This window comes from Macadamia integrifolia, unplaced genomic scaffold (assembly GCF_013358625.1).
Source record: "Macadamia integrifolia cultivar HAES 741 unplaced genomic scaffold, SCU_Mint_v3 scaffold3134, whole genome shotgun sequence".
Taxonomy (NCBI): domain Eukaryota; kingdom Viridiplantae; phylum Streptophyta; class Magnoliopsida; order Proteales; family Proteaceae; genus Macadamia; species Macadamia integrifolia.
The window spans coordinates 15,394-29,739 of record NW_024869234.1 but is presented as its reverse complement, the minus strand read 5'-3'; the positions used below and the strand labels follow the sequence as shown (position 1 = coordinate 29,739).

Below are 14,346 nucleotides of genomic sequence, written 5' to 3'. Positions count from 1 at the left end.
AAGTGCTATGGATGTTGATTTAACGGTCAGGAAGTTAATTAAACCCATTTTGTGTCATAAGACTTCCTAAACCATATTTATAAAGTAGTTATATAGTTCACCCAGTTAAGATTCAGCTACATAACATTTTCTGTGCTTGCTATAAGACATCATTGATATAAATCATCACTGCATATAGCACGCCTCAGTCCTCTCCAACCACAAAGAAGAATCCATTTGGACTGTATTCCATCTATAGTAGACTTTCCATTCCCCTTTTGTATTCCATCTATGGACAAGACTGATAACTTTTTCTTCGAAGAGGGAGAGAGAGAGAGATGCAACATTGATAAAGTGAAACCTCTTTCTGTCCCCTTCCCATTACTCACTCACATAAGCAAGAGGATAGTAGGAATTCCAATAACTAACTACTTATGTGAGAGAATAAGGAGGGTTTCATTCACAAAAAGGACAGTGAATTTAGTGAATAGATGCTCATTTGTGCCTTACACCGATGCGCTAGTACCAACAGCAGCACCAAATATCCCATCAAGCAGCATGCCAATACCCCAACAGTATCTATTCTTGAACAGAAATAGATAGTGACATTTTCCAAGACAAGATTTCGCATCTATTTAAATTACAGGTTGCTTTAGCTTCTGTACCTTGGATGTTAAATTGGGATTTAAATTCTATATTTACCCCTTTGTTCATTTATTGTGAGGAGGCACCAGTTGATTGAACCAGTAGTTGATTCAAATGCCATGAGAAATTATTTTTATTGTATCAGTACCCATCAAGCCACTTCAGTCCAGATTACTGCATGTATACCTAATGCAGCATATGCTTGGTTAATATGATGTGTTTAATGTCTCATGGTATTTGTGCTTTGACATTGAATGGATGTTTGCACTGCATCAGCTATCAAATTTTTGCCTTGGTGCTGTTGGTAACTTCTGATGTGCCGAATGGTGGGATTTTAATTTTTTCATTTTGCTAACTTTACCTTTTGACGGAGATGGTAGTTATACCGTGAAATTGTATGATCCAAAGTAATGTAGTTCAACTTTTGAAATGGCTTTTTGGTTGGTGTGGTTGCAAAGCTCATGGTTGTGGTTGTATAATTCTCCAACTGCTTCACCAGGGATTCTTTCTGTAGGTGATAAAATCCACAATTGGCTTTTAATCCTGTCTGCATTTCAATGTAGTTCAGCTTTAGTTTCCTTTTATTTGTCCTCTTCCAATCAGCCGTGGTTCTCATTTCCAAAGCTAAATTGAAAATTGTGGAATTAACTCTAAAAAGAATCATCGTCATTGATTATCCAGGCAGCACCCGATGTGTTGTGCATGGGGTGTGGGCAAACATCACGCTTTGTTGTGCTTGGGGTGTGGGCAATCATCCATTCCTGAGGTTTATCATATAGATACTGTTGGCCTTTTTAAGCCATCGACCTCCAGAAAAAGGGTAGCTTGTTTGTTTTTCCTCATTATGTTGTCCCATTCAGGTTTTCAAGAATATTTCTGTTCAACAGGCATGTCCCAAGAGGCCAAAGATAGCGACATTTTCCAAGACAAGATTTCGCATCTTTTATCTCACCAGACAAGTCATGTGCTCTGTTTCACATTGCTATATTCTTCTTCGACGTTTCTCTTTAGCAGATTTTTGAGGTTTCAACCAGCAAACTAAAACTAGGCTCTGTATACTTACCACATAGACAAGAGGTGAGGACGACCAGGATAATACTTTCACAACACTCTCATGAGTTAGTTCAGAAGCTTCACATGCTACTAAATGGATGATGAACAAGGGTGTTAAACCAGAACCAGAATGAATATACATTTAAAAAGACCCACTTCCCTCAAAACAGTGAACTGAATTTATCAAGAGTATTTAGTACTACATAATTCTACTTCAAGTTCACCTTACATATCTACATAACTAGACTACTAACCTCCAACTCATCAACCCGAATCACTGATAAGAAAAGGAACAAGGAGAAACAAGCCAAAGGATACATATTATGTTACAGGACATTACTACAGACTGAGGGAGGTGAACAAATGATACCAGAATTTGTTAGTGCCGAAATCGAAATACAAAGTTTTTCATCTCTATCAAGGTCAGTTGCAGACTGTCTTCAGTCTCTTTGCAGCCTGCACGAAGCCCACAATAACCTGCAACTCATCCAATTGCTTTCAACAACAAACAGAAGCAATTGGGTTTCACATGTTAGAACTCACAAGTTCTCCTGAACATTATTTTATGTTAGTTGAAAAAAAGTTAGCATGCAAAAAATCAGCACTACCTACATGACAGGGTACCACATTGGATTATTCATTTTATTGTTGTCCATCAATTGATGGGTGAAGGCTTGGAATGGGAAGTAACATGTATCCTTCCTCTTCACTGCTTGGTGACAAAAAGGGTGAACTTGCCACTCTCCCCGTAGATGAGTTGATTGAGAAAGCTGATGGTTTTGTAGGAGTATTTCCAGGTTGGTCCCTCAATGAATACCTGCTACCTGGGACTGCCATCCTTTTCCCATCCCAAATATGTTAGTTATTTGTTCTTCACTATCCAGCTGAAATGAGTATGTGAAAGATGGGTTGTTCCTAGTTTGGGTAACAAAGTACTTCATCAAACTACCTGCTTCACCATATGTTAAGGCACGTTGTCTTTTAGTGCGAAGATAATTCCTAACATCTTGAGTCATATAACTTAGGTTTTCAATCCCACCAGCATGCCTACCCATCAACTCAACTGTGGATCTAGGCCTGATTCCCGAGTCATCTGCCAAATCAATTTCATACCTATGTATGTCTAACATATTCCTTTGTGAACGCATCATATGAACTGTTGATGTAGTATGAAGCTCATGATTATGTTCTCTCACAAAGTCACGGCACTTGTATTTTCCCTCATCAACCAAATATATGTTCATTCGTGCCTCGCAATTTGTTCTTGTCTCAGCTCGAGGGTTAACAATATTGATGTCTCGCTTGTCACTCAACCGACAACCAGCTTTTGAACAGACAAATCCCCTAGATGTTATAGTCGTGTTGTCTTTCTTGCTTTTATTCACAAAGTGTCTCCTAACACTAAACCCCATTTCCCGTCCATAACTATTGTAATAATCGTATGCATCCTGTTCTGAGTTGAATAACATCCCAAACTCAGGTTCACTCGCATCATTCATGCAAACATTCTCCATACTAGACAAAACAAGGACAAAGACAGCAAATCTCTTAGGTTTGACAGAGACAATGAGCAAATAAAAATAATGATTTTCAAATCAGACCCTAAATCTGCATTCCCATCTTCAGTCATATGTCACTGATAAGTGGCTAAGAACAAGCCTTCCCCCTAATATTTGCAGCATTAAAAACCACAGAAAAACCCGGTTCATAGTACAATGTAAATACTTCAAAAAAATTTCAATTTCAGAGATAGCGAACCGATCAAGAAACAAAGACAGAGAGACACCAAACAAATAAAAATTTTAAAATTGAAATTTTATTGAACAGAAAACCTAATATTTCAGCATTCAAAACCACAGAGCAACTTTGTGCAAAGTACAATGTAAATACTTCAAAAAAATTTCAATCTCAGAGATAGCGAGTCGAGCGAGGAACAGAGAGACATCAAACAAATAAAAGAGAGAGAAGGCCCTTTGCAGAGACATTAACATTAACATAAAAGAAAAAAATAAAAAGAGAGAGAGAAGGCTTTGTGTATTTCATACCTTCTTTGCAAGCGCTTCGTACCAGAAGGAGAGAGCGAGTCGAGCGAGAAACAGAGAGAGAGAGAGCGAGAGGAGTCAAGTGAGGAAGAGTCGAGCGAGAGGGAGAGAGTCGCGAGCGAGAGGGAGAGTCGACAGAGGGTTAGGGTAGAATCAAACCCCATAACAGAGAGGGAGAGTCGTAAGAGGAGAGAGGGAAAGAGAGAGAGTCGAAAGAGGAGAGAGGGAAAACTTTCACCTTTTATTTCAAATGTACCGGTTTGTTGTGATACGGTTTGGTTCAAATTGGTTCTTCACTGATTCGGTTCAAATTGGTTTTATAAGTTGAATAACATCTGGACCGTTCATTTGGTATGTGACACGTGTCAATCACTGAAATGGGTATTTCACAGAATTGCACCAGATGGGAATTGCAGAGGATTTTTGTCCCCGCAAAGGAGGAGTTTTTACTGACAGAATGGGAGCAGACTACCCAATATGGGTGAACTGTCACGTCTACATGACATTTTGTATTATCTTGCTATTTCAGCCCTGTGTGTGAAATTCAGTAATATTATAGATGCGGATTTTCTCAACGTGTTGAACTCTTGATCAATTTCGTAGTTGGAACTCTGTATAGCTTCATGGAAGAGCATTTGCTTGACCAATTTGACATAATGTTCTCGCAGAGGGTGGTTGAACAAGTATCATTGGATTTAGTTAATTTGGAGGCGGAACCCCAGGATTAACTAAACTGGGAATATATATATATATATATATAGTTTTAATTATTGAGTGGGAAAAAAAAGTTAATGATGTGCTATTATTGTGAATTTGTCAGTTGGGCTGTAGAAGAGATGGACACACACCCTTTCCTTGAGATGCAAGGGGCCCAAATACGTTAATTGTTGCTCGGAGTTCACCCTGCACAATTATTACCTTAGAATTTATTTATTTATTTTTGGGGTTAAGTTCTCCATTGGCCACTTGTAAGTGGGGCGATGCGTCTTGAGAGGGCATTTGCTCCCTTGAAAGATTTTGGTAAAAAATTCTCTGAACTGGAGCAAGAGAGATAGTTCTAGGCGTTTCTATCCCCTGCTATCATTCAATGAACTACACCAGTGTTTTTGTGCTGCTAGTCCTAGGGCTGGATAAAGGAGAAGGGTTGGTGTGTTGGTTTGCAGCATTGTGAAAGCCTTAGCCAAGTGCTCTGTGGCATGGACCCTGGAGAAGTGGTGAGACATGCATGAGTTAGCGCTGACAATTAGTCAACAAGTATGACTTATTAACTTTGAATGGAGTTGAAAGGTGAAATAGGATCCATGTGGCTGACCTTAGATTTCAATGATTTATGGTATATGGTAGCTTGGAAATGTTGTGAGATCTATTTACATTCTATAAGGGAGGAACTAATATGTTGTTTCTTCACCTTACCTGGTCCCGGGACCTTGTCTTGGCTTTTTCCCTATGAATTTTATATGGGACACCTTATTAGGTGACCCGTGATGATATCATTGTTATCAACCATTTTAGCTTTCATACTTTTATCTTTGTTTTTTGTTTATTTTGGATCTTGGCTTCTGAACTTATTATGTGGTTCTAGTTCTCTATAGTAATACGAAACAATAGAACTGTTTATTTAGGATTGTCACAGGATTTTTCCCTGTGGATTTCATACAGAACAATACTATAATGTCATTATTATCAACAATATATGCTTCATTCTTATTTTCTTCATTTTCTGGCATCAGTACTATAAATAAAGCTCTTTGTGCGTGTGTGCAGAAGATTTATTTGGAGATTATGTATACAGGTGATGTTGGAATTGCCAATCTATTCAGAAAACTAGGTATTGATTGCATGGAGCGTGGATCCTGCTTTGTGAAAGTCTTTAAGGGCATATTTTTGCCCTTCCTGGACCTGAAAGCAACTCCTGATGGGTATGGGGATCTTTAGAAAAAGAGATCTGCAGGGTGTGTGTGGTAGGGAAGGTGTTCCAAGTTCCCACCACGGTTTCAAGAACTGGAATGGATCTGCCTTCATTCCACCCAAGCTGGAGGGGCCGATAGACATATCAAAACTAGGGTTAGGGCAATATATCTGGCTGATTCCAGCTGGTACGGAATCCAGATTTGAATCAGTGAAACCAATTCAGACCCTGATTCTGAGTTTTGAATCCTTTCTCAGCAATAGTTTTTCTAGTCCGGCAAATTGTTACCACATGGAAAAATGATGTGGCAATTTTGATCATATGAAAATCTAGAAAATAGTGTAGAATGGGCACATGTCAAATATCGAACTAAAATTCGTACATATATTTCTATATATATTGGTTGATTCCCATGTATTTTTAACAATCCATTTTGTTTAAAAAAAAGTTTCATTTTTCTTTGGACAAAGTTTTCTTTCGTCAGTGGCTGGGGTGGTCTAAATGTGATCCGCAATCACTCCCAACCTCTCTCCTTGTCTGTGATCGCGATGGGTGGTCTAAATGTGATCCACAATCACTCCCAACCTCTCTCCTTGTCTGTGAGGATCACTCCCAACCTCTCTCCTTGTCTGTGATCGCTATGGGTGGTCTAAATGTGATCCACAGTCACTCCCAACCTCTCTCCTTGTCTGTGATCGCGATGGGTAATGGTGAACAGATATCATGCACTATGGCCTTAAGAAAACTCAGTCCTTTCTCTTATTACATCCTCAAAACTTTATTTTACATTTTTATTACATGATCAACTCAAATCAAAATATTTATTACATAATCAACTCAAATCTATTTTGATTGAAATTTAGCAAATAACTAGAGATTTTTTAGGCTTTCTAGTCCACAAGATTTCAACGTAGATAGAAATAATATTTTCAAAAGAGGGAAAAAAAAAAAAAAGGACATTGACCCCAAGGAAGGAAGCATGGACAGTGACCCAAACGTAGTGACTGTTGTTGATTAAGCTGCGTAAGGAAGAAGGTGTGTAAAGAAGAAGGAATTAAGTTGTATCCAAAGAGAGTCGACGTTGGGCGTCTGTCATTTTCCCTTCTTTTTTGACTGTATAAATGGGTTTGATGGATGGAATGGCAACCACTAGTTTCCATTCTTTAAATCACAGCATCATCTAGACCAAATGAAGTGGTCTAACCAACCTAGACCCACAGAAAGTTTGGTTGTGGAAAAAAGTAAAGTTTTGGGAACTTATTTTGGCATCAGAATTGCTTGGTAGTAGGGTTGTCAAGTAGTCAAGCTTGAGTTTGTTGGTTATTTATTTATTTCTTATTTATATTTTTTTTGGTGGGTAGGGAGGGAAGTAAGTAACAACCAGGAGGTTTGAACTTGAGACCTCCTGGTGAGCATGGGATTTTTGCACACCACAACTCATCAACTGTACTAGGCAGTTGTTGTTAAAGTGTTTGATCTACAAAAATCAACTCGAAGCCGAAAGCTATTTGTTCTCTTTTAATGGTTTCTTGTTAGTTTACTATCGATTTTGTAAAATGAAAAGGAAATGGGTATTCAGGGTTACTTTAACGTAGTTTTTCATGTAGTAGAATGGATTTGATTGCTGTACACATTGTCTTGCACGAACGTGATGAGCGAATGACTACGACTAAATTTTAACCTTCTAAACCAAGGATAGCAATGGAGATCCTTAGAGGCATACACTCTCAATTGTGGGTTTGTAGCCAAATCTCTTATTTATAGAGTTCTGACGAGCTAGGGTTCCTAATCCAAGTGGGTTTTACTTGCCCTAAGTATACAAATCCCAAATGAACAGACCCAATTCGATTCAAAGTTTTGATCTCAATTTTTTATATAAAAAAAGAAAACCCGTAGACAAATATTTTTTTCCTTGATTTTTTGTCGGTCTTATTGGTTGGTCCAATTAGTTTACCATTTTAGTAGTTTCTAAATCGTGGGCCACTAGTGATTTAACCCCATGATTGGAGTCTCATGCCATCATTAAACCTCGACCCCTCATCCACAAAGTAAATAAATACTCCTCCTATATGCAATTCGATGGTACTAAGAAAGCTTAATATTTTAAAGGGTAACTAGAACCTTGATGCCAGCTCTAAGAACCATTTACTTACGTTATAATGTGCCCATAGAAAGAAACTTGAACCAAATATGAAGTTTCCTAAAGTTTCTTTTCCAAACACCCCCAACAACAAATGGATAATAATAAAGTAGTGAGTGGCTCTAACTAAGACTAAGAAAGCTTATTCATCCAAAAAAAAAAAAAGACTAAGAAAACTTAATATTTTAGAGGGTAAGAGAAACCTGTCCATTTATGTGACCATAGCACTATTGTGCATGCTAATTGGAAGCCGCGTGGAAATTCTGGGTGAGAGGCAATGTCATTTTTTTGAGCTCGTCTGTGTGTGCGTGTAAAAATATGCAAGTGGATAAAATATTTTACATAGTTTTAGACAAAAGACAATGTCGTCTTTTTATGCTCGTCTATGTTTTAGTATAAAGACACACAAGCGGATAGAATTCATTCTTTACACTAATTTTAAGTGATTGACCTAAAAAGTGGTTGAAGAGTATAATTCCTTGGAGGTAACTATATGATCTCATCTTATGACTTATGATCAGATATGAATCCACTTTTATTCATCAAATTACATTTTTTATTCACTATAAACCTCTCCCCCTCTCTTTGCATAGCTATAGCTCTTCTTAAGTAAGAATGAAGAGATTAAAAACAGAAAATCCAATTATCCCACCTTACCCAACAATTACTCTAAACCGACCGGCATAACTCGAACCAACCATCTGATCCAGTTTTGGAAGTTGAACCAGAAAAGGGTAGACCGATCAAGCATCACATGATGGCGCATGAAGTAGGTTCCTCTTCACTGAAGTATCTGCAGCAGGGGCTTATGTAACTCGGCCTCCCATACCCATAGTATCCATAACCTTGTTGACATGGTCCTCCTCCACACCCCCCATAACATGGTCTACAACAAACCCCCATCGGTTGGACCGGTGTTTTGGGTGGATCCTCGTGTTTTGGTTTTGGTTCTGATTTTGGTTTAGGCGGTGGCGGTGGCGGCGACTCTGGAGGCTTTTTGATGCACTTAATGGATTCTCCAGCTTTGCAACAGAGCTTCTTAGCGAGTTTGTCGGGGCAGAAGGGTCCACTGAGGGTGACTGTGTTCTGTTTCCCATCGAATTTCTCCTCCTGTATTTGATATCTCTCTGTAATAACAATGGCAGAACAGAATTCAAATTTCCCAAATTGAAGATTGAGGAATAAAGGAAGAAGATGATGATGATGATGATGATCAAAGAATAGATGAGATTGGTCACCTCGGTATTTGGAGAGGATTTTCTTGATCTTCTTGTAACAGCGTGGGCAGCCAAGATCAACCTGGAGCACTATCGTGTACACCTGCAAACAGAATCCAAAAAAAAAAAAAGAGAAGTTTTTATAGCTATTTCTCTGTTTTTGAATTAACCAGACCAACAAAATGAGATCAGATATGTCTCTGTAATGAAGAACATATAAACAGATAAACAGAGAGAGAGAGAGAGAGAACCTTGTCCGCCATTGTTGAAGGCTTGGAGAGGCTGTGAGAGTACAAAGTGATCCGCCCTATTAATACTGAGTCCACAATTTAGGAAGTCAAGGAAACAAAAGGGACAGGTGGTGTTGGTACATGAAATGCACACCATAAGCTTCAAATCTTCACAAAGGTATAACTTCCAAGTGAAATAATATTTTTTCCTCGTACGATTTTAAGATAAAATTAGAACATTATTCACTATTGAGTTTCTCTTTATAAAATCACTTACCATATGGTTCACTTAAAATAAAATTATACAATGTATTTGAGAGTGGATCAGGTTTTTGTACAGTTTAATCTATATATATGAATCCCACCACAAAAGTTTTTTCTAGGGTGGATTCCATCTGTGTAGATTAGTCCCGTACAAGAATGGTTCTTGTTCGAGGATCTGATCCACTCTCAATATGTTGTTGGGTAATTTTGTAATTTCAAACTTAAAATATCAACTAAAATAATGAATGGATAATTTTGCAAGAGTGAACTTAAATTTTTCTAATCCTTTAATTTTTCCTACTATTATGATAATGCAATGTGTCGTAATCTTGAAGAAAAAAGGATTTATATTCATTTTTGAGATTAGGGGCATCACTTTTCCCAATGACCAATTGAAAAAGAACACTGCTTCGGAGCATTCCCCTGTTATCTTTCCCATGGAGCAATGAAATGACCATCCCAACTCTCCCCTTTTAATGTCTGTGGGCTATTCAACTAATTCGATATCAAATCCTTGAATCATGGCTACACATAAGGGTGTCAATCAGGACCATGGTTTGATGAATTGGATTGGATCGGATGGTCAGGATTGGCTTGGAATCAGTCTTGACTGATCCTAATTCTTAGCCACTATCGTATCGGTGGATTAATACAGATGAAGGGTAAAATAGTTTTAAAAACGTTTTTAATTGAAAATAGGGGCATTTCTGTCTGATCCTAACCGATCTGGAATTGACCTTGACTGATCCTGTTCCCGATACCAATTTCTCAAACCTTGATCAGGACAGTTTCAAGTATTCAAGACGGTTCTATGCTTAATAAAGGTGCCAATCCCTGGACCATTTAGTTTAGTCAACGAAACCAAACATAGGTCTTGATTATTAATGAGACGAGATAATTTTGATTCCTAAACGGTTCTAGGAGCTATAAAAAAGGAGAAATAACTTCAATGATTTCTAATGAGATGACTCTATTATTATTATTGTGGACATTTTCATTATCATAAGATTTGAGGTGTTCTTTACTTTAGGAGGCAACTTAGAATACGAAAAATAATGATTAATGTTATGATTTTACTTCATCAAAATCTTTAAGATTGCATGTAAGCTTATCAAAATACCATTAAGAACTAATAATGGCTGAATAAACAAGCACTAATGGTTTAGGCTCCGTTTGGTATCGTTCTAAAAAAACGTTTTTAGAGTTTTTTCGTTCTATTGGAACGAAAAAAAAGAATCTTTTGTTTGGTGCACTTATGGTTTGTTTCTGTTTTTTTTTTTTAACAAAAAGTGAAAAAAAAAAAACTGAAAAAACGAGATTGGACGAACTTCCCAGTTTCGTTCCATTTTACACAAAAAAAAAATATCGTTCCCGATAAAAATCTGAAATTTTGAAACACCATTTTTTCGTTTAAAAACTACATTTTGACACAGAAACTGAAATTTTCGTTTTTGATACGAAACGACGTTTCTGGAACAAAAACGATGCCAAACGGGCTCTTAGTGTCATCATTAAATAATTTTATGATAATAGAACTAAATGTTATTTAAAAAAAAAAAAAAACAACGGATATATCAAATTACAATCATAAAACTTGAACACAATAACACGAAATCTACCCTTTCAAATGGTACTTGCGGTTTTATTTCCACCCAGCTTCTAATTAGTATGTCAGAACTGCTATCTTGCTTATTAATTAAACGATCCAATACCAGGTTTTAGAGGTATAGTGCCGATTCTAGTTCCAAATGGATACCCTACGTTCGGTCATGGGATAGGACACAAGAGGGCGAAGAGGTCTTTTCAAAAGGGGAGGAGAGAGAGTGAGAGTGGCTATCAAAATTCTTAAGTACTTAAGATGTGTGATGGGTAAAGCGATAAGGAGAGGAAGAACAGGTGAGGAATTCTAATGGCAGCAAGAGTGAGCATCTCTGCTTCTCAAGCCCCGATTCCTTCGTTCCAGCGTCCAACCAACCCATCTTCATCCTCATCTGCATCTCTTCGTCCTCTCTCTGCCACTCCTCTTCACTCTCCAGAGCCAATTCCAAATAGGAGGAAGCTGGTTCTCCAGCGTTTCAAGATTCATGCCAATATAGGTGGTAAGAAAAAAAAAAAAAGTTTGCCCCTAAACAAACGAAGGGTAGCTTACGACTGATTACTGAATTTCTTTAATGGATTTGGGTATGATTCGAATCGATTCAGCTACCAATACTGTGTTTTATTTGGAAAAAATTATGAACTTTACTGTTTTTGACACTGGGCAGGTGGAGGAGAAGGAGATGTAAAGCAAGTTGGAGGGAGGAAGAAGAAGAAGTTCATCACCAGAGAAGAAGAACCAGAACAGTAAGTGAAACCATTTCCATTTCCATCTCCATTTCACCTTCCACCTCCACTTCCATTAAATTTTTTCTCTATTCTGTTACATATTTTCTTTTCCTTTTCTTGAACTGGGAGTGTTTGAGAAAATGCAGGTATTGGCAGACAGCAGGAGAAAGGGAAGGAGAGAACCCAATGAAGACCCCTCTTCCTTATATCATCATCTTTGGCATGTCTACCCCTTTTGTCATCTTAGCCATTGCCTTTGCTAATGGTTGGATCAAAGTCCCTGTCCGCTAATTCACCATCGTTACTACTTACTCTACCCACATCCCACATAGACAAAGCCCACAAAAACCTTCTCTACATTCACCACCCTTTCCTCTGCTATTTCAAATCTCTAAGAATACCAACCCAGAAAAAAGAAAAAAGAAAGGCTCTTCTCCTTTACCATTCCAAGTTGGCCAGTTATTTATGGGGATGCTATCTTCCTTTAGAAATCCTTTTTGTTGAGTTATTAAAAGGACTACATCATCTTACATATGTAGATTTTTCTTCGTATCAGTACCCTTTATAATCAACATTTTGGATAGATGATTATTATCAAGTTCACTCCTCTATCTTAGACTCTGCATGTTTTTGTTGAGTTCAAAATGTAGGATCAAGAACAAAGGAAACACCTTTATTGCCTTCAAAGATATATGTTTTTAAGTTCACATCTACCAATACATACAGATGGAAAACTTGAATTGGGATTCTACTTGGGAACATTTGCAGGAAGGGATTGCCTGGAATGATTAAATCCTTCCCAGTTATCAAAAGTTGAACATGGTAGTAGTGTCCTGGAATCTGACTGTGGTGGATAAATTTGTAAGAAGGAAGAAATCAATATTGGGATTGGAGAATTAGAAAACAGTTTTTTGAGGCTAAAGAAAGTTTAAATTGTTTTATGGATGTGTTGTGCTTTTGCTCAAAGATCTAGTTTTTATTTTTTATTTGGCTTATATGTTTGTGGGTTACTATGTACTTAAGTTGAAATGAATTTAATTTGTACAAATCTATTTCCTGCATGGTTTTTGGACACTACTAGCAGTTTCTGGGGAAGGGAGAAGGGAGCATTTTTTAAGTCGGAATCAGAGGATTTGAATCAGAATTGGCTGAGCCCGGTCCCAATTGTTACTGATCCGGATGGATTGATCCATATTGGAATCGGCAGAGGCTGATCCTGTTGTTGATTCTACTTACTTAAACCTTGGGAAGAGAGGGCAGGGTGGCGAGGGTAGGGGAGGGGTATTGACAAGGGTGATGGGATCTTCAGCGGATCCGGCCTCATCAAGGATTTAGTTTTGGTATGGATATCTGTCTCTACAGATATCTTTGCTTTTCACAAAAAATATAAATATCTTACTATTTTACCCTTAAATCGATACTAATAACGATTTTGGATCAGTCAGGTATGGATATCAGTCTCAGCTGTTACCAATTCGGTATGGTCAATATGGCTGATCTGATATTGATACTTAGAACCATGGGCCTCATATTAGAAAATGAAGAAATGTCCTATGAACGTAAGAGCGCACATTGGGGTTCTGCACTCGATAGAACCTATCCTCTTGAATGGTCACGGTCTGACCATTCCTTAAATAGGTAGGTCACGATCCAAGGTATAAGCCCACCAGGCCTAGCTAAGCGCGGCTTGATTGATTGACACCCGTAGTTTTAACAATAAACACCTAATTTTGACAAATAGCAAGGTAGATAGGAACCTTGTATGATAGTTTAAGCTTTTAGGATGGATAATTAAGCATATTTACCACTTTCTAGGACCATTTCATCTCTTGTTGAGGTGTCTTCAACATCTAAGCACCAAATCAAACACGGAAGGATTGGGCTTGCTTGCGATGAAGATTTTTTTTTCCACTTAAATTGATTTTGCCCAAGATTTCAGATGAAGCATTGCCACATCATACTCTATTGATTCCATCAAGAACCAATCTCAAACATCAACTGAACATGAGGTATTAAATCCCTGAATTCATTCTCCAAAAAAAAAAAAAAAATCAGATTTGGCCATTCACAGTGGCTAATCGGAGCAACAACCAAACCTCAAACTCCTGGTGAATGAGGGGTTATCAAATACGACCAAAACCCCAGAGGCGGTTGCTAGAAAAATAGAACAATAATCCAAAAATTAAAAATAAAAACCTTTTGGTTGAAATCCCTAATTTAAGGTTTATAAGGTCTTGTTGTTGGTTCCTCTCAGTTTTATGCATAAAGAGGCCATGATCTTGTTCTAGTGCTTGATAGGACTCAAATCCTTTGCGTGAGCGGTGAGTGGTAGTGAGGATCCAATGTCTGAGAGAGCTAGGCATGCACCCTAGCCGTTGGATCCTCACTATCGCTCACTATCTCCCTGTAGAGGATTTTTGTGCGGCTTGATAATGCTAGAAAGACAACGTTGCTTTATATGCTGAAAGATGAGGTTTTGTTTCTTCCTCCTCTCGATGTTCTTAATGTATTTTGCGGTTAATTGTTCCCATAGGTAATGGTT

The 14,346-nt window shown here is 37.8% G+C and overlaps 3 protein-coding genes across 4 annotated transcripts; 1 reads left to right on the top strand and 2 right to left on the bottom strand.

The window, feature by feature from the left end:
- Positions 1–2,056: 2,056 nt before the first annotated feature.
- On the bottom strand, positions 2,057–3,191 carry LOC122067806 (protein FAR1-RELATED SEQUENCE 5-like). Its single transcript, XM_042631647.1, has 2 exons — positions 2,495–3,191; positions 2,057–2,154 (listed from the first exon to the last, which is right to left on the bottom strand). Exons 1-2 carry the CDS (start codon positions 3,189–3,191, stop codon positions 2,057–2,059), a joined length of 795 nt encoding a protein of 264 aa, XP_042487581.1.
- Positions 3,192–8,276: 5,085 nt separating this feature from the next.
- LOC122067807 (protein PYRICULARIA ORYZAE RESISTANCE 21-like) lies at positions 8,277–9,377 on the bottom strand. The gene is made up of 3 exons (XM_042631648.1): positions 9,237–9,377; positions 9,007–9,088; positions 8,277–8,895 (listed from the first exon to the last, which is right to left on the bottom strand). The coding sequence occupies exons 1-3, from the start codon at positions 9,246–9,248 to the stop codon at positions 8,519–8,521; spliced, it is 471 nt and encodes a 156-aa protein (XP_042487582.1). The 5' UTR covers positions 9,249–9,377; the 3' UTR covers positions 8,277–8,518.
- A 1,953-nt stretch (positions 9,378–11,330) lies between these two features.
- On the top strand, positions 11,331–12,491 carry LOC122067805. 2 transcript variants are annotated; one of them, XM_042631646.1, is made up of 3 exons: positions 11,331–11,660; positions 11,744–11,822; positions 11,951–12,491. In XM_042631646.1, the coding sequence occupies exons 1-3, from the start codon at positions 11,651–11,653 to the stop codon at positions 12,093–12,095; spliced, it is 234 nt and encodes a 77-aa protein (XP_042487580.1). In that variant the 5' UTR covers positions 11,331–11,650; the 3' UTR covers positions 12,096–12,491. The 2 variants fall into 2 exon arrangements, with proteins under 2 accessions (XP_042487580.1, XP_042487579.1); XM_042631645.1 differs by having other exon boundaries at positions 11,333–11,578.
- Positions 12,492–14,346: the final 1,855 nt, after the last annotated feature.